A 26694-nucleotide genomic window follows, 5' to 3' on the forward strand; every position below is an offset into this window, starting at 1 on the left:
TAGTTGTAGCCTAAGGGTACACTTGATGGGTTGGTGAGTTTCTAAAATAAAATGTTCAGAAAGCTTGGTATACACGCTTCCTGGGTCATTGCATCGTAGTCATTTCCCTGGTCACTTTCTAGAGCTGAATGAACTTTGAACTAGTCATTCATAACAGCTGCTCAGGGAAGTGAAAGTGATTCAAGCAGATAGCAGCAGGTTTCACTCTACTTTCCTCAGCTGCTCTTATGAAATATAAGTGGTACATATGAATATACAAAGATGGGCTCAACCTGTGAATTTCTTTGTTTACAGAATGTTCCCACTGAAACCTTTGTGGGTCTTTGTCCAGCTAGCTGGAAGAAAAGGGGCATTGCCCCTTTAAGGTCTCCCTTGCAGTAGATGGAGAGAAAGGAATAAAGTCATGGCGTAATTAAACCAAATCCATGACTTGCTGTCTTTCTTCTGGTGTGGATGGACAATGGACAGAAAGGGTTATTTTTTATAATGTTCATATTTTATTTGTATAAGCAGCTTGCAGGGATTGACTGTTAACCCACTATCACTGATGCTGCTCATAGTATTAAATCATAATACCATTGTTAACATTAATAGATGGCAGCTACAAATCCCAAGCTTGGTTCTGCTGTTCTTACCATAGTTAAATAACTCACTTTGCTCTCTGCCATGATATATTGTGTTCTGTTTTGGAAAATTAGGTCTTATAAAAGGAAACTTTAGAAACATTAATCTAGGTAACACTGTAAATGTTCATGGTGGTTTGCAAATAAGTTTAAGAAAAGTCTCCCTGGGCTGAGGAATTTACAGTCTAATTTAGTCAGAATATTGATTAAGTTGAAAGAAAAATAATTTAAACAGATTCTGTATTGGTATATAGAACTTGCAGTTCATTAGGTATGTTTCCTATTAACATTTCTGTTTATAATGGAAGAATGTGGCATAAAACATAAATGATTCATTATATATTTGTACCATTTACAGGTAATTCTAGCATCTGGTTACTATGCTGTGTTTAGAGTAAAACTAATAGCAAAAGAACTTGAAGGCATTCATGATGGAGCCATACAAATAACAACAGATTATGAGGTATACTTATTGCCCACCTAAATGACAGTGGTGCTGCCGTAGATGAGAGGCGTTAATTGTTATATTTTGGCTATTGTGTAAAAGACATTTTATCCTATTGTGGACTGGTATTTTGTGCTATACTTGAAGGTTTTTTACTGACTGAGATATTAACTCTGAAAAGCAGTTGCTACATTGGTGCAATAGTTCCTTGCCATAACTGATGCTGCAAACCACATCAGTAATCAACTATGAAGTCCTAACAGTTCCATTGATGACATGTCTGGATCCTGGTGGATAGAATACTGTATTAAGCATATGTTACAATGAAATACAGTGGTACTGTATTTGCTCTGAACGGATTTGAAAAAAAGGCAAGTTTCACTCAGCTTTCCACTTTGCTTCTGGAATCTGTTTCAATCTATTATGTGATGCTTCAAAGTGAGTCCAAGTGCATTGAGGCTCGATGCATACTCAAAGCACCATGGATCTTCTGACATGATACACTGTGATGACACTCTTAGTGTATCATGTCAGTCATTTGTGTGAAAGCTCATTGTAGCACCTCCTTTTGAGACATTTAGAATGTGTTATCAGCCCACAATATGGAGTCGTACTGTTGGAGAGAAGTAATAGAAAGTTACTTTACTTGACCTCTTTGGTCTTCAGTGCTAATATCCACAAAATAAGATCTATTCTAATCTATACAATAAGAGGTGTAACCTTGAAGCATATAATGGGATCACTTTCATTTTTAACAACATTTGGCTGTAACTTTTGATGTCTTTAAGTGTGTGTTGACATAGCATATTATAAACTATATAGTGAACATTGTGTTTGTTTTTGTGCGTTTATGGAGTCAGGAAGTGTAGCGTATTCTGAATGCAGCTACAGAAAAAGGGGATATTTTAGAAGTCTTCCAGTAGTCTGTATTTGGCAGAAATAATATTGGCATTTGTTTGCATATGCACCGATGCATACATATTTGACCCTCTGGGCAACCATAAAATCTGAAGCTGTTTGTTTTTTCCTGTATGTGCACACACTTCAGTCTTACTCTGATTTTGAGGACTTTATTGCACTGATATATCTGTTCATCTTTAATATTACTTATATATATATTCCAATCCATAAAACAGACGTTTGTGTCTACAGCTTAATACTTTACCATGATTTATAGTGCTTATAGAGCAGTTTAATATCACCTGTGTAAACACAAGTGCAGTATTTTTAAGAAGATGTCATAGTATTTTCCAAGGAAAAAGCAAAAATGCTCATTGGAAAGTTTGTAACTTGTTTGTATGTTTTATTCTGCATTGTACTGAGATGCATATAAATTTATAGAATGCGTGTGATTAAGGAAAAATGGGCTTCTTAATATTTTTCCTGATAAACTTTTGACTTGAGGAATTTTCTCTTAGAAAATTGGCTGAGGAATCAAAATATTGGGCTGGATGATGAGACTTCAAAATGATCATCCTTGCATTAAACTTGACACACTTGGTTGTCATCTCATTATGCCAAGTCTGTTGGCTTGATTATATGTAAATATGAAACATGAATAATAGAACTTTAGATTTTTAGAAAATGTGTTGGTGTAACTAAAAACAGAAATAAAAGGATGAATAGATGGACATATAAAGATGCCACTTGGAGAAGATGTATTACTAAACTTCTCTTGTGCTTTCAGATTTTGACAATTCCCGTGAAGGCTGTAATTGCTGTGGGTTCACTGACTTGCTCCCCTAAACACATTCACCTTCCACCTTCCTTTCCAGTAAGCTATTTTCTTGACAATATTTTCTTTCTTTTTTTTTTTCTTCGGATCCTTTCCAGGAGCAACTTCCTTTATGATTTGCTTTATGACTTGTGAATTGCTATGCTGGAGGGAACAGTGGTGATTATTCTTAAACTCTCATTAGCCGTCACTATAGAAGCGTTTATCACCCCAGATGCTAGGCATGACACACACCTCAACTCCCCTTTTATTATATCACTTGAACAGAACCTGGGATATTGACTCCTGGCCCAGACTTGGCTTTCTATTCAGCTTCATTATGATGTAGCTGTGCTCAGTTGTTTTCCCCATCATTCCTTCTGCATTAGTGCCAGGAATAAGAGAGAGGCATCTAATTATATCGGGTATATCTCCAGATTTCTGAGATCTTCAGAAGAAAGACTTTGAAACCAAAGAAACTCTTAAATTGGCCAGTTTAGAAAAATACATAAGTAGTTGTGTATTTAGCATTGTTTCCCAACCTGGAGATGGGTTGCCCCTAAGGGGGTATGTGGCACTGTACAGGAACAATACAGCAAGGAAGCTGTATGATCCTGGATCCACTTTAATCCCTCTGTAGAATCACAATGACTGCTTGTGGAGATTTGCCTATCTTTCATCTCTGCTGCTGCAGCAGTCTTCATGCACTGAGCCCCAGAAGCATTTGATTTTCTACAGGGCTGTGTGTCAGGGAGCAGCCCATTAACCAGATCTTATCTTCTCTTCTCCCATGGCATTTGGCACAACTATGGGATCACGTGCAGCCTGGCCTAGCTGTGAGCCATGAATGGATGATCACCCAGTCTGAACAGCATGTAGCCTTTTGATGGGTAGCGAACCAAGGAGGAGGGAGAATCATCAGGGAAAGGAATATAAAAACTAAAAGTGCAGGGAGAGAGGGAGATCAGAGAGGAGAGATGGTAGCAAAGGACTAGTGTAGGGGTGCTTTATTGCAAGGGCGTGAGTTGAGTACAGGATGAGAATTGGATTAAGATTTTTGAAAGGCTGTCGCTCACAAAGGGGATCGTTCAGCTGTATAGTCTCTTCTTGTTGGTAATCACTGTACAGGTTTAAGACAGTGTTTTGATTAAAAGAACAAAACCTAAAGAGTTTAATGGAGTCCCAATTGCCCATTAATAAAAGATGGGTGTATCTGCAGGACTCCATACATGGGGCTCTGGCACAGTCATTTCTTCCTCCTATGGAATGTGTCCATTCATCAGGACAAAGCCGTGTAGTAAACTATCCCTTCATGCACCAGTCATCACTTTGAAAAATGATTTTTCTTGTTTATGACACTTCAAGAATTTCCTGAGCCTACAGCCATCGTTGTGGCTTGCAAGCCCATAGCTGTAACTTACCCCCAGTCTTCACCCCAGCTCATGCACTGAGATATATAAAAGGTAAATCTCAGATTTCATTTGAGGGAAGGATGCAAGTTTCTAGTCCTCTTCCTTGCAATAAAACCTCGAAAACATAATTTGTTTGCATCTCTCTATATTCTTTGGTGAAGGTTGAAAGGTGGTCACTGATCTTGACTAAAGATCACAGGTTATTCATATTCCCCTTCACATTTACCAGCACTGACCTTTGCAATGAGTGGAAAAACATGACCACAGGTCCCGTGATTTTTGGTAGGATCTCAGAGTAGTTTGTGGCTATGCGGGCTGTACCATCTATACCGCCAGAGATGGCAGTTAGGGCAATCACAATTTCCAGCTAAGCCAGTCCTCTACTGAGCATCCGTGATGGCTTTTTGCCAGAAGAGGGAGTATCTCAATGAGTGCCAGGGTGGTATAGTGAAATAGACACAGGATGGAGAACATAGGGCTCAAGCATTCTAATCAGTTATGCAGATGACAGTTGAGTCATCTAACTCTTCTGCTTTAAAATGATGAAATCTCACTTACCTGCTTTATAGAGGGATGATCATGACTAGAGCTGGCACAAAAACTTGGAATTTCAAAAATTTTCTGTGAAACATCTATCTGTTTCTCATAAATTTTCATGAAAGTTTCATCCTGTTTTTTGGCTATCTCTGGTTGTGATGTTTTAGTAGTAGTGTTTTTAAAGCACTATATGTGTTCTACATTTCACCATATACATACTCGCAACCCCGCAGTAGCTGAGGGCCTACTGGATTCCAGAATCCTACTTTATTGTGCCTTTCAAAATACTTCTAAATGTTTGCTGCTATGCACCAGTTCCATCACAAGCAGCTGGTTCCCCTTCTGCCTCGGGGAACCTAAAATCCAGCCCTTAGTCTCCATCTTTTGGCACCTTTAATATAAAAGGAGTCCGATACATTTGGGAAGTATCTCAAAAAATCATCTTCCTAATCCTCCTCAAAATTCTTAGGGTGGTTCTGTGCATAGTAGTATGATAAACTGCAGAGGATTTGACTCCGTTTTGGGAGGGCAGAATGAAAAATTGTGCAGGCCTCCACCAAAATGCTAAGGAAGGTAAATGCTACCTGTGTAGGTAGATGTCTGATGGCTTGCCCACTATGTGTGGAGAGTGGGAGAAATGTATAGAGTATAATTTTTTTTTCCTTTCCTTTCCTTTAGGGGAAAATAGTTCATCAGAGTTTAAATATTATGAATTCCTTCTCTCAGAAGGTGAAAATACAATATGTACGCTCTCTGTCCGAAGATGTGCGGTTTTATTACAAGAGATTAAGGAGCAATAAAGAAGATTTAGAGGCAGGAAAAAAATCAAAGGTTGGAAAGTTTTGTGTATTAGTACTAATAGGCAGTTTTTCTTTAAACATAACACATTGATAATTTTGCAGTTATTCAGAGAATCAAGAATATCAGGGTTGGAAGGGACCTCAGGAGGTCATCTAGTCCAACCCCCTGCTCAAAGCAGGACTAATCCCCAACTAAAGCATCCCAGACAGGGCTTTGTCAAGCCTGACCTTAAAAACCTCTAAGGAAGGAGATTCCACCACCTGCCTAGGTAACCCATTGCAGTGCTTCACCACCCTCCTAGTGAAAAAGTTTTTCCTAATATCCAACCTAAACCTCCCCCACTGCAACTTGAGACTATTACTCCACGTTCTGTCACCTGGTACCACTGAGAACAGCCGAGCTCCATCCTCTTTGGAACCCCGTTTCAGGTAGTTGAAAGCAGCTATCAAATCCCCCCCTTCGTTCTTCTCTTCTGCAGACTAAATAATCCCAGTTCCCTCCGCCTCTCCTCATAAATCATGTGTTCTAGTTCCCTAATCATTTTTGTTGCCCTCTGCTGGACTCTTTCCAATTTTTCCACATCCTTCTTGTAGTGTGGGGCCCAAAACTGGACACAGTACTCCAGATGAGGCCTCACCAATGCCGAATAGAGGGGAATGATCACGTCCCTCGATCTGCTGGCAATGCTCCTACTTTTACAGCCCAAAATGCTGTTAGCCTTCTTGGCAACAAGGGCACACTGTTGACTCTCATCCAGCTTCTCGTCCACTGTAACCCCTAGGTCCTTTTCTGCAGAACTGCTGCCTAACCACTCGGTCCCTAGTCTGTAGCCGTGCATGGGATTCTTCCATCCTAAATGCAGGCATTTTTCTTTATTTTAGTCATCAGAGATGCTTACTTCATTTAATTGTTCTTGTACATTTTGCAGATAGCAAATATTTATTTTGATCCTGGTTTACAGTGTGGGAATCACTGTTATGTTGGATTGCCTTTCTTATCTAAATGTAAGTAATTTTCATTTTTGCAATTAAAATCTCAATGTATTTCCCCCCCTTAATATTGAAGGGTTGTATAAAAGTATGGTTTTTGTTTTTTAGCTGAACCTAAAGTTCAGCACAGCTTAACGATGCAAGAAGATGCATGGGATTCTGATTGGGATTTGCATGAGAACTTGTTCAGAGTGTGGGCAGGAATCAGAGAGAACTCAGGTCATAGGTGAGTGTATATTTGCCCTGTGGCCTGTGAATCACTTGATTCTTTTTGTTTTGTGTTGCCTGTTTACAGTATTGAATTCTCGTGTTGCCAGAGAAGGGCAAGGAATAGTTGCTAGGTTTGCTCTTCTAAAAGAGTTTGAAGGGGGACAAATGCCATTTTCCTGAAGATGCTATGTTTGGCTTAGGTCAGTGGTTATCAAACTTTTTTTTTTCTGAAGACCACTTGAAAATGCAGAGGGTCTCGGCGGGCCACTTAATGATCTTTCCAAATGTTGTTGGTACCGTTAGCGAACTATTGTAAAGCACTTTGGATAAAAGCGCTATACAAAAAAAATCCCTTAATCATTAACGTTTTTTTGTTCTACAAATAAAAGCACACAACTCATATTTTAATATCAGTAGTCTTACCTTTCGAATGCGATGAATGTGCCCTCTCTTCCCCCACCATGGCAGCCCCCGAGCTGGGGCTGAGAAGGAGGGGTGGGTCTGTCCCTCTCTCCCCTGCTGCGACTGCCTCCGAGCTGAGGCTGGGAAGGAGAGCGGGGGTCTCTCCCTGGCAGCTGCAGCCCTGGAACTGAGGAAAGTCGCCTCTTTCTCTAGCCACCACAGCCCTGCACATCCCAAATTCCGCCCCACCCCCTCTTCTCACCCCACTGCCCTTTTCCACCTACCCTCTATTCCCCCCCCGCCCCCCAAGGCCACCACTTCACCTTACATGTGCATCTTCTCCAGGGGCCAGGCACCTAATTAGTTGAGTCATGCCTGCACGGCTCCACTAATTAGGTGGGGTGGCCCTTCATTCTCTCATATGCGGCCGCCCAGGTGTGCACCTTAGAGGAAACTATCCACGGACCACCTGAATGGAGCTCGCAGATCACTGTTTGAGAACCACTGGCTTAGGTAAATCAACTAGTGTGAATTTGTAGTTGACCATCTTTCTTTGTAAACTAGAAGGCTAAAAGAAACCCCAGCTTACACAGTATTCCTAAAATATGTGGTATTGCTTGTGCAAAATAGCTGCTGTGCTCCTGTTTATCTAGATTGTCTCCTTTTGCCACTGTACTGAGATTATTCACCACTGAAAAGTAGCAAAGTAATCTTTTAGTTTTGTGTAAAGTATTTTGGGATACTTTTTTGAAAGGTGTTATATGGAGCGTGATAATGACTAAAAACATATTCAAACTAATGCCTAAGAAGTTGAACTGTTGTGTGGTGCTACTGTGCTCTGTTAAAAGCATCTGCTATATTTCATGCATGAAGTGGCTGCTTTTCAATGGTGGATAATATGTTCAATGTCTCAAGGGTATTGTGTGGATTAGTTAATGTTGGCAAAGTGCTTTTGATATCCTATTTATTGTGATAATATCCATTTTAACTTGGATTTTATTAATGTTCTAGACTTTGTGAAAACACGAAAAGACTTAACATAGGTAATGAAATATTGCAATAGAACTATATCAACAGCCTAACAAAAGTGCTTGGTACATCGCTCAGAAAGCACAACAGTAACTCTTAAAGGAAGGGAAATATGACCCTGTCAGAATTCCCCAAAATTATCTACTTTTTGCAGCTTACATTAAAGGCTAGAATGTTTGAGGAAGAGGGAAAGAAATACAGGAAAACACATCTCAAAATAGTTACATGATGCAGTGAATGTGTAAAGCCCTCTAAATTCAGTTAAAGAAACAAATAATACAGAGAAACTTTAAACAAAGAATAGGACACGCTCGGTCTGACTACTGGACAGACCTGACTGGTACTAAAGCCACGCCAACAGAAGGCCTTGGCTGAAGTGCTTAAGACCTATAGAACCCTGACTTTTTGTCCATACCTCCAGTGCTCCCATCTGCCTACTGAATCTCCACACCAGCTAGTAAGTGTTATTTGGGTGTTGGGCTACTCTGTCCCTGACTGGGTGAGAATCTCTTTGGCCTGGTCTGATGACTCATCATACTTATCCTTCAGTTCCATTTCCTCCCTAAGCTTGTGCGCTGCACCTTTTAGCATGACCGTGGAGCTCAGAAGAGTGAGTGCACTGAGCAGCTGGGCCAGAGAAGGGACCATCACTGGGGCAAGAGGAAAACTGTATTAGGGATACAGAAAAATTTAACAGCTTAGTTCAGTTAGACTGGGTGGCTAATGCCCTATCTCAAATTGGAATCAAATTGCAACTGGATCAGGGGACAAACATGTATCCTCAGTACTGTCATCCCTAAGCATTCAAATATCATGACTCAGGCCTCATTAAATCATAAAGTTTAACATAAATAAATACAGACGCTCTCCGGGTTGCACAAACCCGACTTACAGAAATCCGGACTTACGGAAAAAGTTCCGTATGCTTTTTTAAATTTATTTGCGTAATTGTTGGATATACGTTCCCGATTTACGCAAAACTCGACTTACGCAAGGCGTTCCGGAACGGAATGCTTGCATAAGTCAGGGAGCTTCTGTTTGAGATTCTTTTCACTTACTTTCTAGATTGGACATTTAGGGTTCACTTGGGTCAGATTAAGATTTTTCTCTGCAGCCATGGGAGTTGGAAACTCTTCATGAAAATCTTAACTTTCATTAAAATCATCTGACTCCAGGATCTGGTGCTGAAGAACACCAAATATCCTGAGACTTGTGATAAAATGGTGGGAATTGGCATTGCTGTAACATGGTTCATTGTGTGTCCTGTATTTTTGATATAGACAGACTTTAACACAGTTTGTGAAGCCGTATAGCTGGAGCTATACCATATTGGACCAGTGTTTAAAAACAGCTAATGTTTATAGAAGTAACTTTGCATATCCACTCATAGGTTTTAATACTGTTTGATCCTGTTCACACTGGACAGCCAAACAGTATTAGAAAAGGATTCAGCAGTAGCTGTTTACTCTAACTCCCTTTTTGCACCACTGTAGTCAGAGCCTTAGTCATGGTCTCTCTACCATAAAACACCTTTGTAACAAAAGAATACTCTGGTAATTGAAGGAGGCATGGGAGGAACAAAACAAGAAAGCATAGAATATTCTGCAAAGGTGTGACAGCACAGACAGTGTGGTTGTGTTGTCCCTTTGTGCTGTGCTTTCTCTTTTCTTATAACTGAAATAGCAGTAAGTACAGGTAAAGATCAAATGTTTGACAAAAGTAAAAATATATTGAAGAGTGGTGCATTCCAAAATAACTATACATTTTCTAGAGTGCATGGAAAGTTAACAAAATGTTGTTGTTTGTTAGGCTATCGACATTCCACTATCACAAGGTGGATTTTATAACTTTTTTTTTTCTAGATTGAGTGCCATGTTTGAAGTGGACACAGATCTCCAGAAGGATGTAATATTGAAAATCACAGCTGAACTGGCCTGGCCATCCATACTTGGTTCACCACGCCATTTAAGTTTCCCACTTACCAATACCAACAGCTCATCAGTAAGTGTGTGTGTTAATAGGATCATTTTACAGTGACACAGCGTAGTATGAAATAGGTCTTAATATTTGGAAGTTTCACTACATTCACAATTAATATGAATGTAAATGTTTGTCAAATTGTTGCTTTTGTATTAGGAGGAAGAAATTCTTCTAGAAAACCCAGCAGATGTTCCTGTCTATGTTCAATTCCTTCCTTTAGCTCTGTATTCCAACCCATCATCTTTTGTAGACAAATTAATAGAACGGTAAGTATTGTTTGGAATATTTAAACCCCTCTTGCTTTGATGCCAAATGTGCTACTTGCGGGGAGGTGAGGGGGAAATCAATGCAGTATTTATCAACAACGGCTGTGTTGTAGAGAGAATTCAGAGCTTTAGTATAAATGGGAAATTAAAAGGTAAAGAAACTTTAGTACACTTTCATTGCCAGTCATCAGTTTAGGGCAAAGCTGGTGAGCTAAACAAATGCTTCAGATTTTCCTCTTTGGAATGCAGAGTGGAGAAGGGAGAGAACAAGCAAAATAAGAAAAATGAGTGGCCATTTTATCTGTGTGGTCTTCATTACAGTCATCTTAATGTAAATCCTGTGCTTTTGGTTAGTGTTGAAATCCAGAAATTATTTGAAAGTGTTATAAAGGCCATATTGTCAATTATGTGAATTTCATAAATACCTGTACATCCTATCTCACTGTAATATAGTTTGGTAAGAAGTATATGTTTATATTTTAGGTTTAACTTGAGTAAGCCAACAAATTTCAATTTGAGGACACTAGAATTCCAGGTTTCCAGAAACTCTGTAAGTTATTTTAAAACACTTTCTTCTTTTCTAATAGTTTTTACATAGCCACACAAATATTGTATAATAAAAATACAGCCATAAAGTCTTCAAAGTTATGACTGGCGTGTGATGTTTGTTGGATATGTTAATGGAAATTGCAGAGCGGTTTTCCTGCAAGTCTAGTGTGTAATTCAATTTTAACTTCTTTTTTCTATATGTTTATTCTTTTATGTAATTATAGAACTTGAAGATGAAAAATATCTGTTGGCTTATTTTATTCATCCCCTTACTGATATATAAGTATTCTGTACAGTATATTCTTGGATGCTAGTTTTAAATACCCAGGTGGTGGGGCATCTGTCACTTCACTTTTCATTCAGAATTTTTTGCCAGTCTTAATTTTACTTGTGATCCCCCCCCAAGCAGATGTTCTCCTTGAGTGTATAAACACTTATTCTTTTCCCTCCAAGTAGTCAGTTTTTAGTTAAGCTATACTTAGTTACTTATTTCAGGAGTTCTCAACCTTTTTCTTTCTGAGGTCCCCCCCAACATGCTATAAAATCTCCATGGCCCACCTGTGCCACAACAACTGTTTTTCTGCATATAAAAGCCAGAGACAGCATTAGGGAGGAGCAAGCAGGGCAATAGCCCAGGACTCCACACCACAGAGCACCTCGCAAAGCTAAGGTGCTCAGGCTTCAGCTTCAGCCCTGGATGGCAGGGCTCAGGGACCTGGGCTTCAGCCCCATGTGGTGGGGCTTCGGCTTTCTGACCTGGGCCTCAGCAAGTCTAATGCCAGCCCTGCTTGACAGGCCCCCTGAAACCTGCTTGTGGCCCCTCAGGGGGCCCGGACCCCTGGTTGAGAGCCACTGACTTATTTTACTATCATCTCATAAATCAGTGCTTTCTTACAGTAAGATCAAGATCAGGAAAAGGTCACTTGAGAAATTCTTAGAAATTTTAGATTTGTGTTCTCCTTTTACATTGGTAATACTTAGCCTGTCTACCTCCAAAGTGTGTTCTGAAGATTTAATAATTGTAGAGCACTTTGAAGATGTGAAGCACTATATAATTGCAAAGTAATAATATTAGCATTAGAGATGCACATGAAACAACCCCCTGAATACCTTGTCCTCTGAGGGTTTTAGGAACCCAGGTGAGTGTTTTGTAGCTCAGATTGCGCATGGTGAATAATCCAGTTGCACCACTTTGAAGTTGGTAATAAATATAGGATTTTTTTGTGCTGTAGATCTTTTGTTTTTCTGTTAAAGGCTATGATAGCTTAAAAATTAAAAATAACAAGTGTTGCATATCAACTGGTGGCAGAATAGCAGCTGTAGCCTGTTCTTTTTGCCTGATCAAACTCTCATTAACTTAAGACTATTTGTATCTTACCAGTTACTTGAAGGGAACTTCCAGTTCATGGTGGACACTCTTGTGAATAAATGTTTGTGTGTATTTAAAAAAAAAAAAAAACTTTTTTCAGTTACCCTTTAAGTCTAATAGAGAATTAGAAGACTTTAACTAGGCTAATTAAGTATTTAAACAACTTCATCAGGAAGCACGTTTTGATATAAGAATTTTTTAGAAAATATAGTTTGTATGTACTCAGTAGAAGCTATGAAAAACTCCCTATTTTTAAAAAGTGGTTTTTATTTTTCATTGTCTTAAGGTTCAGCCATTGCAGAGCACTACAGGATTTGCAGAGGGTCTGTCTCGACATTCGGTTTTAAACATAGTTTTAAAGCCTGGAGAACGAAAATCTGTCAAAGTAAAATTTACTCCAGTTCTTAATAAGACTGTTTCATCATTAATTATCATCAGGTATGGTAGGTCTCTGAATTAGATTTGAGTTAATTAGGTTCTTATTTATGTGTAGGTTACACATTTGACACTTGTGACCAATAAATTGTCCCATTGTTTCAAGATTAATTGTGGAATCTCCAGGTTTGGAATGATGGATTTAGTTTGTATACACTACACTATGATTTACAGTGGTCAAAGGCATTCAGTTCATATCGTCAAATATTCACGTATTGCCAATATGTTTTCTATATTAAGATGTTTAGATTCTTTTCAAGTTCATCTATACATTTTGTATTGAAAGTAGGAACTTGTCAAATACTATTTTCCTAAAATATTCTTGCTTTGAGAAGTCGAGAGTTTAAATAAGTGTGTTTACTGTTTGAAAGAAGCATGTCGGAGCTTTGCAGTTCTAAGTGTTAATGATAAAATTTTATTATAACTAAATCATGAGTTTCTTCACTAAAGTTTAGTATGCTTTGTGTTGGTTACTGCAGCCCCTAACCTGCAAACACTTATGCATGGGAATTGTGAGTGAGATTACTCATATACATAAGACTGTTCTAGGATTGGGATGTAATGTAATATAGTTTGTGAACATGTTTGTGAGAGCAGTGGAGTGCATATTTATTTTGCTAAAAGTTTCTTCTTTCCCCTATTCTCTTTATACAGAAATAATTTGACTGTAATAGATGCTATAATGGTACAAGGCCAAGGAACAACTGAAAGCCTGAGGGTTGCAGGCAAGCCTCCGGTTCCAGGAAGTTCATTACGTTTTAAGATCACTGAAACATTATTAAAAGACTGTTCAGAAAGTGAGTATTCTATGAAGACCTATTACACTGAACAGAAAATCTCATGACATCTGATGTACACTCTACGAATATCTGCAGTAACTAGAAAATATCACTTTCTTGTTTTATAATGCCTAGATGAAATGAATCTCTAAAAATATGTAAAATGTGTGAACTTGTGGCTGATGTACCATGACAAATACTGTATTTCACTATACAAGCAATATTTCTGAGATTTTTTTTTATTTTCATAGTGTCTTGGGCATTTTGTCATTGTAAACAGATTAATTAGTAAATGTAAACATACAGATGAAGGTCTGTCCAATGTTACTTTAGTTTAAAGTGATGGATACTAGAGGCTATATAACCTCAATTTTTAAGAGCAAAAGAGTGAAGACAGCCCACTACAATGGCCCTGGATCTCTCAATCGGAGAATAGGTGAACCAAAGCAGCAACCAGCCCTCTGTCTTCCTGAATCCTTTAGCAGCCCTCAACGCGAACAGTTTGTGCAGGGGGCAGGGAAGGGAGAGGGTAGAGGAATTGGGGCTGAAAACTAGTCAAGAAGATTTGGCCCTCAGCCTTTGCCAGAGATCCATAGTATTTCTTCATGGATGGTGAGCCAAACCCTTCTCCCTTGAGTGATGTGTAGAAAACTAGTTGAAGTTGAAAACTCAGATCCTACCTCTAAACATGTGCCTCACATTGGTTTTCCACTAGCAGTGTAAATTTTTAAAAGGCCATATTCCTCTTAATGATGCTGACTTCAATGTCTTTGATGTCATCCATGAGCTTTATTTTTGGGATAGAAAAGAATTTAGTGTTAGAGTACAGATAATACTACACATACTATCTGAAAGTAATGTTTACAACGTTCATTTAAATGCTGCTAGTACAGGAACTGCGTACAGAAGAAACGTAGACACAGTGATGAACAATAGCTTACACCACTATACAGTTGGGGAGCAGGTTTGTTATAAGCAATATTAGTCTCAGTAGAGTAGCTTTCTCCAGGTTTTTTGTGAGGGAATAATAGATGCTCTGGAATTGGACAGAAACCATTCTACTTGACAGCCATCTGACATTGCTTGCAGAGACCTCTGTTTTAACATCTTGTCCAAAGGTCAGCACTTCGACCACCCACCACTTCCCTGATGCATGTATTTCCTAGTATCACTGTTGGGCTTAAAGTGAGATGGTACTAACAGAACTGTGCAAGCATTTTTTGTAGATAATGAATTTACTGCACTATAGTGGCTTAACACAGTCCTAATTGCATTGTTCCATATCTTTTTAGAAATGAAATTAAAAGAACCAAATTTCACACTGAAAAGAACATTCAAAGTGGAGAACACAGGGCAGCTTCAGATTAATGTGAAGTCCATGGAAATCAGTGGATATACATGTGAAGGATATGGATTTAAAGTTGTTAACTGTCAAGAGTTTGCACTAAGTGCCAATGCCTCTAAAGACATTGTCATATTGTAAGTACATTGTTGAAAAGTGAGGTCATTTTCCTCATGTAGATCATTTGAGAATACTCTTACATTAGAAAATGTATGTACAAAGCTTTACTCAGTAAGAAATTGGTGTTGATTAAATCCTCTTTTTTTTTTTTTTCATTTAAACTTTGAGTTGCTTAATTTTCTTCTGTATGAACAAAAATTGTGACCCTTCCTTTCCTTTCTAAAAGTGGAACAAACAGGTTGTAAGAACCTATAAAAGAGATTTCACAGCTGAGTACAGTGTTGTATTTACTGGTCATTAAACAGTTTGCTGTAAACTTGGAACTGTATAAACAAATGCATATTAAGACAACTTCATGGATATTGTAGAATATAGACATAGATTAACATATCCTTTTGGTTAATTGCAGTGTGTACTGAAAAGGATCCATCTCTGTATTATGAGTGCCCCTATCATAATGTACAGCATTTTAACCCTGCAGACTTTGTGTATGCTGCACTGACTGAAATTGTAGTGAGTGTTTTAATCAAGAATTGGCTACAGAAAGGACCCTCTGCTCCAAAAATGATCTTGGGCCCTGATAGTATACAAAAGAAGCATTAAATACAAATTGATTAGCCTTTACTAAAAATTCATAGAATTTAAGACTGTAAAGGAGCACTCTAATTAACTAGCCTGGCCTGCTGCATGACATACGCCATAGGATTTCACACATGAATACCTGCATCAAGTTCAACAATTAGTGATGGGACTACAGCATAGCTTTCTAGAAAGATATTCAATCTTGACTTGAAGATGAAGTGATGAAGTTTCCATTTTTCTTGGTAATCTGTTTCATTGCTTAATTACTGTCGTTCTTAAATTTTGCATTTTTTGCATAATTTTAGTTTGACTTTTTTTTCTTAACGAAAAAAATGGGTCCAAATTTAATTCCAACCATTGTATCTAGTTGGCTTCATCTGCTAGATAAATCTGCCCTCTGGTATTGGCTTAATTCTAGGCCTTCCCTCTTATTGAATATATTCTTTCTGTGTATGTACTTAGAGACTGATTTCATTGTCTCTTAAGCTACTTGAATAATATCCATAGGTACTATTTGGCTAAGGTGTCTGGGAGACTAGTGATCATCCTACTGATTCAGTCAGTTTCAGCAAACCTCCTCAAATTACAGTCATTGCAGTTGCTGTTATCTTTTTAAAATATGAAAAGGATGAATAATGCAAATTATTTAGAACTTAAAACTGTCTTACTGGATTTAGTCTTAAAATATATGGACAGGTATAACCATCTGCATTTATTTTTTCAGGTTTACACCAGATTTCACTGCTTCCAGAGTCATTCGTGAACTGAAGTTCATTACAGCAGGAGGCTCTGAATTTATATTTGTATTGAATGCATCTCTTCCATATCATATGTTAGCAACATGTGCAGAAGCCCTGCCCAGACCCAGTTGGGAGCTGGCACTGTACATAATCATCTCAGGAATAATGAGGTATGAGTTGCTTGTACCTGCATAATGTACATGGAGTTGTCTGAGTTTGAATACAAAATACAAAGGGTAGATGCTTTGATTTTAGTATAATTTAGGATACATTTTGTATACAGTGCAATTGGTAATTGATGTAAAATAATGTATTCTGGTAAGATGAAGTCAAGAACAAACAGGTGCAAACTACTGTGGATTTTGTGCTAAAACCATGGTGTTGGGAATTTTAACTTTCTGTGAAAAACTAATGCAAAATACATCCTATGTTTGTCCAGAGCATCTTTGCTAAGATCAAATATTGTACTCCTATTAACCATGATGATGTGTGATTGTTTATAGCTGTAACTAAGCCAGACTTGAACCAAGTTGGGGATTGGTCCTGCTTTGAGCAGGGGGTTGGACTTGATGACCTCCTGAGGTCCCTTCCAACCCTGATATTCTATGATAAGTTATGAATTGAGGCAACGTTGTTAAACATGGCTTCTTTTGGAGGTGAGAAGTCACTCTTCCACGGCACAGCACCTTAGGGAGATATGAAACAGTGACTTAGATGAGTTTAGCAGCAAATGCCTTTTGAATGATTTAATTCTGTTGCCATCTTTATATGTGATAGACAACTGGTGATACTAATAATGGAATTTCTGAGAACCTGGAGGGCATTATTGAGTCATATGTAAAACCTTTAAAATAGAGTACCATCAGTTAGTGAGGTTACATAGTAGCATATGAATACACCGGACAACAAAGCACATTTTGCTAGGCAGCGTACAAACACGTAGTGAGAGAGTCCCTTCCAGGAAGAGCTTACAATCTAAATAGACAAAACAAAGAACGTAGCGGGAGAGAGAGGTGCACACTGAAGTGAAGTAAGTTGTTGGAGGTCACAGCTCAGATCAGTGGCAAAGCTGGGTGTAGAAACCTGGGTCTCCTGACTTTCAGTCTAGTACCTCCCCCAAGAAATATTGTAGTTACAACAGAAATGAAAATAAATTTGTTTTGCAGTTTCACTGTATTGAAACACTACTGACTGAGTATAACTAAAATATCAACAGTAAAACTGTAAAAATAAGAATTGAATGATGGAAACACGGAAACAGAAGAAAACTTATTTTGTTTACTCAAGCAACAGTGTGTTATATAAACACACACATGCACTCTTTTTTTCTCCCAGAACAATCACTTGATGTGTGTATTCAATAGTACTTTTAGTCTGCACACTAAATCTGTTGACAGTATTTTAGTCCATCTAGTGTGTTTTAATTACCCAATGGCATTTTTAACCCAAGAATTAAAATTTCTTCAGTTTTCTGTGCATTAAATCAGATGCTAACCCATGCTCCTCCCCTCATCTCTCTCCCTCCTCCCCCAGTGACAGTGTGGTTTTGACAGGAAACAGTAGCTAAGGCCAAAATTCTGCCCTCTTATATAGAGTATTGATGAACTTATCTGGAGATGTTTCCCTATTGTCTGTTTGATCTGTTTTCCTTAACTCTTTTATCGCATCTTTGTGTAAAACTTTTTTGTGAATTAGTACTTCATTTCACTCAGTGGAAATATCAAGAAGCTGTCAAAAATTTGGAAGAAGGAGATGAGACCATGCTGATTGAAACAAGTTAATTTCTGCTTCAGAAACTTATTTTTTCCATAACTTTTTGGTCTGGGGATCACATCTATATCTTGTCTTTGTACTTTAATTGTAACTCCCATAGTAATTGTGTACATTGAGGGGTTAAATAGGTGTGTGTGTCATGCTGGGATTTTGCTCTTTACAGCAACCTATAAAATTGCTTTTTTGGGTACTGTTCACCTTTCAGCTTTCGATTTGTTGGCATCTTCTTTGCCTTGTAGCATTCAGCCTCATCACCCCTAAAACGACAACAAAATTAATACTTTTTTTTACTTCTGTTCCCTATAGTGTACTCTTTCTCTTGGTAATTGGAACAGCCTATTTAGATGCTCAAGGAATTTGGGAGCCATTCAGGAGGCGCCTGTCCTTTGAGGCATCAAACCCTCCCTTTGATATGGGAAGGCCATTTGATCTCAGGAGAATAGTTGGAATTTCATCTGACGGAAAGTAAGTACACACACATTTGAACAAGGCCACTTGGAAAGGAACTTTTCTTCTAGTACAGGAGAGTAATCAAGGCCACCCTCCTAACAAAAGGGGCTGGTAATTTAGCAATAACTTAAGAGGGCATCCAAATAGTGTGGGGAGGGTGGAGGAATTCCCACTTTCTTGTGAAAATCAACATAGTAAATTACATACTACCTGTTAGAAAAACAGAAAGTGTATAATGCAACAGACTGGGGCAAAAGTGTCTCTCCTTAAAGCTCTCTGCCTAGGGCAGAGGTAGTCAATAGGCGGACCACGGGCCAAATCTGGACCACCAGATACTTTTGAACAGACTGTGAAATCTTTTTATTTACTTCTTGTTGTTGCAATGTGAAAAAGGTTTCTCTGGACCTTGACTATACCTTTGCAAAAAATAGACCACCCTTGGCCTCCTTGGGCTTTATTTGAAAAAGAAACTCCCCACACCAGTATTCCTTCTCGCATGTACTATGTGTTGATGCTGTGATTTGTCCACAAATGTAAATAAGCAAGTGAATAATGGATATTAAGTATTACTGACTTGTCAGTTGAGCTTTAAGGGCGTTTTCATGTTACATTTCTGTGATAAATAAGCCCAGAACTGTGTAGCTCAGGATTACTAATTGATGTAATAACTCTTCTTATGTAGAGGAATATACACTTACTGTACATTTGAACACACTTGCTCTTCTTCCAGCTTGAATGCACTTGGATCGGACTCTAATCACAGTTCCTCCAGAGGAATCTATGGAGCAGGTGGTTCCTCATCACGATCCAGTGCAGGAAGTCATAAGCAATGCAATCCAACAGCACATCTGCACAGCAATAGAAATTCAGCTGATATTGAAAATGTCAAATCTAAAAACAATTCAAATGTTGCTAGCAGGACTTCCCTACAGACAGCTTCCACGCAGTCATCTAACAGAGGAGGTCCCCTTATCCTGGATTCAAGTGTTATAGCTCAGAATCATACAGCAGGCAGAAGATCCAGAGGGGCAAAGCAGAACCAGCAAACAAACCAGCAACATGCTCAAGTTCTCTTAGAGCAGCATTCACAACAGCCAACACCAACAGTGCCTCCGCAACAAGAGCAACAGACTGAAAGTTCTTTGTCACAATCACCACTTCTTAACCCTTCACACCCAGAATGTACCAGCAACACAAGGCACAGCTCAGAGGATTCAGATATCACTGGTCTGATAGAAACTATGGACAAAGAGTTTGACCACCCAGAGTCCCCTTCCCCAGATGTGTTTACAGAGCAGCCCCCATCTCCAGTAACAAAAAACAAAGGTAATACAACTCTGCTTTGCTTAATGATACGGGTGGCACATTATGACAGCCAAGGAGTGAGTTTTGAACCAGTAAAGGTTACAGTTTCATAGTGTTGTAAGCTGCTAACTTCTCAGCATGATCCTGAGTAGGGTTCATACACTTCCTTTCTGTCACTTGATAATACTGGAATTGTCCATTCAACATTGGATAAACTTTCTTTTGCAAGTTTTATATGAAATAGGTTTTTACTGAAAACCCGATGTGTGTATATTTAGAAATCTTTTAAAATTACTCTTCTTCTGGCTTCAGTCCTTTTAGCCTACAGTTAGTTTTGGGAAAGTGGGGGTGGTTGCCCTAGTTTATTATGAAAACTGAAAAGTGGGGGATTGTGAATCAATACAGTACTGTCAGAATGGAATTCTTCATGCCTAGCACTTGCAGTTGTGACAGAAAAACCTTGATGTTAGGAGGTCAACAAGTTAATAAATGGCACCTGCTTGATTTTATTTTTTATAAAGTGTGTTAATCTTGAAGCTAGGGTGCCTGTAGAGTTGTTTATATGTGCCCTTTTGATTTCTCAAATGCTCTTGAAGTACATACATCGTGTGTTTTGATTTTAGACAGTTTTTAAAACAAATTTTGAGATTCTTAATAGAAATTTATCCTTATGCTGTAAATATTTCGTTAGTGTAGCTTTTGATTACACTGATTGTCCAAAACTGTTTTCTAATTAGCCAGTTGAGTCTAATGCACACATCTCTGATGGGTCACCCTAGTTACAAATTTAAATCTAGTATTCTTTTTAGTGGTTTGTTTGGTTTGGGGTTTTTTTGGGAGGCAGGACTCATTTAGGCAGTTTTGTTTACATGGAATATTGCTGACGCCTTTCATACACACTATATAAAATTCATTAGAGATGGACGTAGGTGGGGGAAGAGAACAGAGGATACGGTTAGAAACCCTAAAATGACTGTGTAATCACAACAGATAAAGCAATTTTAACTTGTATTGTAATGATTAAAAAATACAGCATAGTAACACAACAAGCGTTATGGACAGATGGTATTAAATATTCCTGATGGATGCAAAGTGTTGGCTGTGCTCATGAATGAGATGCATCTAGGATTCCAGCAGTATCCGGATCTAGTGGAACTATAGAGACATTACTTTTTATTTCTTAAGACTTGGAAACAAAATTGTTGTGTCTTTTAACAAATGAATGGCTAGTATGACTTAACTACCATTTTCATATCTGGTTCCTGGTTGGAACAATTCTCAGCAATTCGTATATTGGAAGATTATCTTAACATATTTAGGACGAAAATAGTTGTTCCTAAATATTGCGAGTGCTGGTTATAAAGGTTTTATTTACCCATTTTTCAAGCCTGCGTAATCACTTGCTAGTTTGTTGTCTAACAGTTTCAGCAGAAGTCTAAATGAAGTTAGAACATTTCACATAACTCCTAATGAATCATTTATAAGACAGATGTCCATTTTTTCTCTTAACTTTTTCCTAATTCTAAATACCTTCAGATAAGTCCATACTTCTATAAAAAGCACCCCTTTAGTAGCCTTGGTCATTTCTGCTTGGGAGTGAGGCTATATTGGATGCTTTTATTTTTTTTCTTTGCTTTCAGACAAGCAGTGTTATGGTGTTAACTTTTCATCTTCCCAAACTAACAGAATGCATTTATATATAAAAGCCCTTCCTCCTTAGAAAAGTCTACACAAAACTAATATTTACTATACAGTTTTGAGTTCTACAGTTCGAATGATAAAAGCTCAGTGCAATACATGATAAAACTTGTCCATTTCCAATCTCCCTCTAATACACTTTTTAAAAAGATTTCTTTATTGAGATATTTGCTTCATCCATTAGGACTTGGATTTTAAAAAATTGGGGCCCGATTCTTCAAGCAGTTGTGCATGTAACTATGCGTGTACCCAAATGTTTGCATAATCAGCCTCTTATGAAATGAAATTTGTGACATGGTATCTATCTAAGGAGTATCACTTTTGTAAAGTCTTGCGGCAGCTGTTTCTCAATCTATAAACTAGTCCTTCAGTGATAGTACGCGAGGGTTCGGCAACCTCTGGCACACGGCTTGCCAGGGTAAGCACCCTGGCGGGCCGGACCAGTTTGTTTACCTGCCGCGTCCGCAGGTTCGGCCGATCGCAGCTCCCACTGACCGTGGTTCACCACTCCAGGCCAATGGGGGCGGCGGGAAGCGGCAGGGGCTGAGGGATGTGCTGGCCGTGGCTTCCCGCTGCCCCCATTGGCCCGGAGCGGCGAACCACAGCCAGTTGGAGTCGTGATTGGCTGAACCTGCGGACGCGGCAGGTAAACAAACTGGTCCGTCCCACCAAGGTGCTTACCCTGGCGAGCCGCATGCCAGAGGTTGCCGACCCTTGTAGTACGTTCTCAAAGTGTGGAAGTTTGTTTGTGAAATATCAGGACCTTGTCTGATTTTGTTACATGAAATTGCACAAGAAAAAATACAGGAATTTTTTTGTCATAAGTATAATTTCGAGACGTTATATCCAAGAGAGCAATTTCATCACCTAAAATTATATAACTTCTCTGTATGCGAAAGCTTAGGAATGTTAGAACAGACACTTCAGGTTGATAGGACTAGATTCTGATTTGTTAGCATCCATGAAAACGTGTTGCTTTGGGAAATCCTGATTTTTTTTTTTAACAGTTCACTGGGTTTATTAGTGTGAAAGATGCAACTTTTTGAATGTTTGATTTTGTTCAAATGTTTATGTAGGATTGATCAAATACTGTTGTATCCAGAATGTGTTGTTACTAACATTGGGGAAAAAAATCAAAATAGAGAAGTTAGTTCCATTATAGATAAACCAGACTCTTACAGGCGTCTTACAATATTTTAGAGAGCATTATCAGAGTGAAAATGTGTATTAAACAAATTTCCTTACTTATCCTAGAGAGATAAAGTAGGTTAGGTAATGTCTTTTATTGTACCAGCTTCTGTTGGTGAGAGACAAACTTTTGAACCACACAGAGCTCTTCTTCAGGTCTGGGAAAGGAACTCCCAACCTTACAACAAAAATGCAAGGTGGAACAGATTGTTTAGCATAAGTAATTATTACTTGTATATTGTAATGGACCATTCAAGATAGAGTGGCCTGTTAAGATCTCTGGAGTCATAGGACAAAAAGTGGGGGTTAGTGGATAAGCCATAATAAGTTGGTCCAATAAAAGATATTACCTTACCTAACTTGTCTCTCTAATATCCTGGGACCAGCGTGGCTCCTGCATACTTACCTACCGTACTAATAACTTACTATAAAAATGAATGGAATTTTTAAACATTTATCTGGTGACTAGACTTTCCCAGCTTCAGGTTCTTGTGCCCCAACGCAATGAAGCAAACAGTACAAGGGTTATTTTTGTTAAAAGTATTGTTTACAGTCAACATTTTTTCATTTCATGAAAATATTTCAAGTCATCTAAGGTTTGCTAAGTTTTAAATGAATTACTCTAAGGTTTGATAAGTATGTGTGTCTTTACAAAACCTAAATTTGGGGCCAAATTTGACCTAGCTCTTTAAATTACCCATTTAACAAGGTCTCTTGTAACAAATCAACAGAGATTTCATTAGTTAATGTACATCTGTTAAAGAAGCACAGTCAACTTGAAATCTACTTTAAAAAAACAACAACAAAAGTTCAAGGTGGTTTCATATACACCTGATCTTTAGTTCCTCTACCAACTTTTCTATTTTTTACGTGAACAGGAGATACTGATAATGTGAGCCAGGCTTTTAATGGTATTTAGGTTCCTAAATATGCAGTTAGCTACCTAGTTGAATTTTCAGAAGCACTTATATGGATCTTTAGGCATCAGAATACCTTTAAAATCTGTCCTTATTTAGTTTGTGCCTTTGACAAAACTTTGTCTATAGACATAGCTAAAAAATGAGAATTTCCCCCCCAATCTTAGTAACTAATAACAAAAGCAGGGGGAAATTTGCTGAGAGAAATGTAATTTTTTAAAAGTAGACTGTTTTTTTCCAACCATTGTTGGCTGCTAGAATGAACCTTGCTTGATGTGTAACTTTGTGTATTTTTCAACCTTCTCAATTGTGATAATGAATAGCCAGATCTAGAAGGAGGAGAAGTTAATCATTAGGTTTGCAAAAATGTTTAAATATATTTCCTGAAGGTTTCTACTAACTATTTTACAGTTTAATGCTGAAGAACATGTTAGGAGCAATAGCTTCTCAGATGGTATGTGGATTTAAAATGAATTTTTGCAGTGTAGGTTTTTAACTTTTATACCCAGAAAAATAGAAGTTTAGCTTATAGGTACAGACTGTGCGGGGACAGCTTTGCACAATGGGGCTCTCTTCACAACTACGTGTCTTCAGGGTCAGATCCTTATTTTGTGTAGTATTTTTCATATAACTTTTGTTCCAAAAACTTTTACACAATTAAGTATGGCAACAACCATTATGAACCAGATTCAGTTCCAACATAAGCAGACACAAATCTCATTGGAAATTACACCCATTTACAGTAGAGCTGAATTTGGTCTTCTCTCAAATAAAATATTAAAAACAAAACAGCAGTGTATAGACAATATGGCTTATAAGTGAATGCATTTAGTCTTAAAGCCAGCATCTAGGAGGATCTTATTAAATGGTATTGTAGTGGATGGCTGGCAGAAAGTAGTAAGGGAATAACTAGAGGTAATGGCGAGAGAAGCCTATAGATCAAGATGAAGGTGTTTAAAAACAAAACAAACAAATCCACACCTGTTGCTCAAGTTGCTTCATATTGATGTTCTTTATGATGTTAACTCATTTCCCTTCCCCAAGAGTCCAAGACATATACCATTGTATTTTGTCTACCAAGAATTCTGGCAGGATTTTGATAGATCTATAGATGATGCTCCTTTGAACCTATCTCCCCAGTAAATTTCTCTGAGCTCAGGCACCTTCAACCTGAAATTGAGAGAAACCAAAAAGAAATAAGTATAATTAAATGTAATTAGCTCCTCTTTATATATAGATTTGTTGTGGAGACTGGTGGGTGATCTTAACTGTTACAACTAACTTTATAGATAAGTCTATGGATTTTTAATACATTTTTCCTGTTTTGTCCTGTAGTAACATTCAAAACATTTGGGCTTAAAATGTAGGACATAAAATTTAGTTTTAAGTATTAAATTTTAATTTGGAACAAAATATGCTGAAGACAGATTGATGTTTAATCTGTATCCCCCGGCATACTTGTTACATCCTCTCATAAGAACCTTGTAATATTTTTAAATATTCTCCATCAAATTACTGCAGTTCTCAAACAAAAAATGCACGACTGAAGTCTGCAGAGCAGTTCCATTTCTCATTTGTCTGTTAAGGTGATAAAACTTTCATAGTGATTTCTAAAGTGATTGTTGTCAAAATCAGTCTTAGATGGTGAAATTCTAATACTAAACGTTAAGGAATTCAAACTGAACTCCAGTCACATGGTAGCAAAGAGTCACAGAGGAGAACTATGTATGCCTAAGTGGCCAGTGTCTGTAGAATGTGGGTAATGTTGGTAGGATCTGCGGGAGTAAACGTATGAGTGTTAGTATTGGTCAGAGTCCTTTAGGTTTGACATGACTTGTTTAGATGAAGTGAAGTGGTATAAAGACATATTTGCAAAAGTCTGAAGTTGAACTTTTAGCCACCCTATGAGAGAAAAGATGAAAATGCTATGGCAGTCTAATTCTCCTTGAACTAAGAGCTGCAGCTGGCTTGGGAGGCTTCGTGATGGATTGTTTTTCAGTGCACAAAGTGGTGCAAAACACTTCCAGTCTTGGAGCACAGCTGCTAATAATCTGGAGCTGCCCTTATCTCCCTAGGGAAAGGGAAACCGTTTCAGCGCAAATCTAAACCACCGAAGAAGAGGGAGGAAAAGGAGAGAAGAGGAAAGGGAAAGCAACAGGAGGATGAACTGAAAGATTCTTTGGCAGATGATGACAGTTCTTCAACCACCACAGAAACTTCCAATCCAGACACAGAACCGCTCCTGAAGGAGGTACAGAACCATTAAAGAGAGGGAAGGGTACTCTTCTCAGATACGTAGTGGCTCACCTAAGTAGAAAGCATAGCTTTGCTTTTGACACACATTCATTTATAGTGGGAGCTGCTACTTATTCTGTGTTCGCTGATGCCAAGGATAGTAATAAGCAGCCTGTTTCCAAATCTCTCTGAGAAATAAAGGGATTCTTCCTTCATAGAACAGAGAATTAGAACATGCTTATATCGCTAACTTGTTTCACTCACGGGGCCAAATGATGCTAGGGAATCAACTACAGTGTCTCAACCACTGATATATTGGTCAAATGGTCATGATAATGGTTTTGTCTCAAAACATGCATTATGAAACCAAAATAAAACTAATTGGGGAGAACAGAAAGCCAGAGCCAAATTTAGGCATGTTTTTAATGTGATGAATTTGTTGCAGCTAGAATCCTGCTGTTTTGAAAGCAAAACTGGTTAAATACATGTTAAAATATTTAGGATTCAGTTTGATCAGTTTTTGCTTTGCAAGATGGTTAGTCATTAATTTGACAGTGTAATTATATCACCTTAGTCATAAAGCACAGAGCGTTTGTAAAATGAGAGAGAGGAAATAACTCAAATGGTGAAGTTGCTTGAACTTGCTATTTCTTTGCTTAAAAGCATCCTATCTAGATGAGATATGGAACCATTTCAGTTTTGGGTCGTCTGTCAAATGCAGCCCAGGTCATCAGTGACAGAAAGTTACCATCCCCTGATGACTGATCAGTGACTTATACGAACTGAGTTGTCCATCTCCGTCCA

At 38.2% G+C, this 26694-nt stretch overlaps 1 protein-coding gene across 3 annotated transcripts in view; it reads left to right on the forward strand.

Annotated features, from left to right (window-relative positions):
* TMEM131 (transmembrane protein 131) overlaps positions 1-26694 on the forward strand; it is a 171486-nt gene that overhangs the window by 123151 nt on the left and 21641 nt on the right. For all 3 annotated transcript variants that reach the window (XM_042840820.2, XM_008167357.4, XM_024104406.3), the window contains exons 18-32: positions 982-1086; positions 2756-2842; positions 5410-5562; positions 6461-6536; positions 6630-6747; positions 10025-10163; positions 10299-10408; positions 10892-10958; positions 12613-12764; positions 13416-13558; positions 14833-15019; positions 16309-16494; positions 18404-18562; positions 19278-19873; positions 25731-25906. In XM_042840820.2, coding sequence (XP_042696754.2) covers positions 982-1086; positions 2756-2842; positions 5410-5562; positions 6461-6536; positions 6630-6747; positions 10025-10163; positions 10299-10408; positions 10892-10958; positions 12613-12764; positions 13416-13558; positions 14833-15019; positions 16309-16494; positions 18404-18562; positions 19278-19873; positions 25731-25906 — 2454 coding nt within the window. The remainder of the gene's footprint in view (positions 1-981; positions 1087-2755; positions 2843-5409; positions 5563-6460; positions 6537-6629; positions 6748-10024; positions 10164-10298; positions 10409-10891; positions 10959-12612; positions 12765-13415; positions 13559-14832; positions 15020-16308; positions 16495-18403; positions 18563-19277; positions 19874-25730; positions 25907-26694) is intronic.

Source organism: Chrysemys picta, chromosome 1 (genome assembly GCF_011386835.1).
Source record: "Chrysemys picta bellii isolate R12L10 chromosome 1, ASM1138683v2, whole genome shotgun sequence".
NCBI lineage: Eukaryota > Metazoa > Chordata > Testudines > Emydidae > Chrysemys > Chrysemys picta.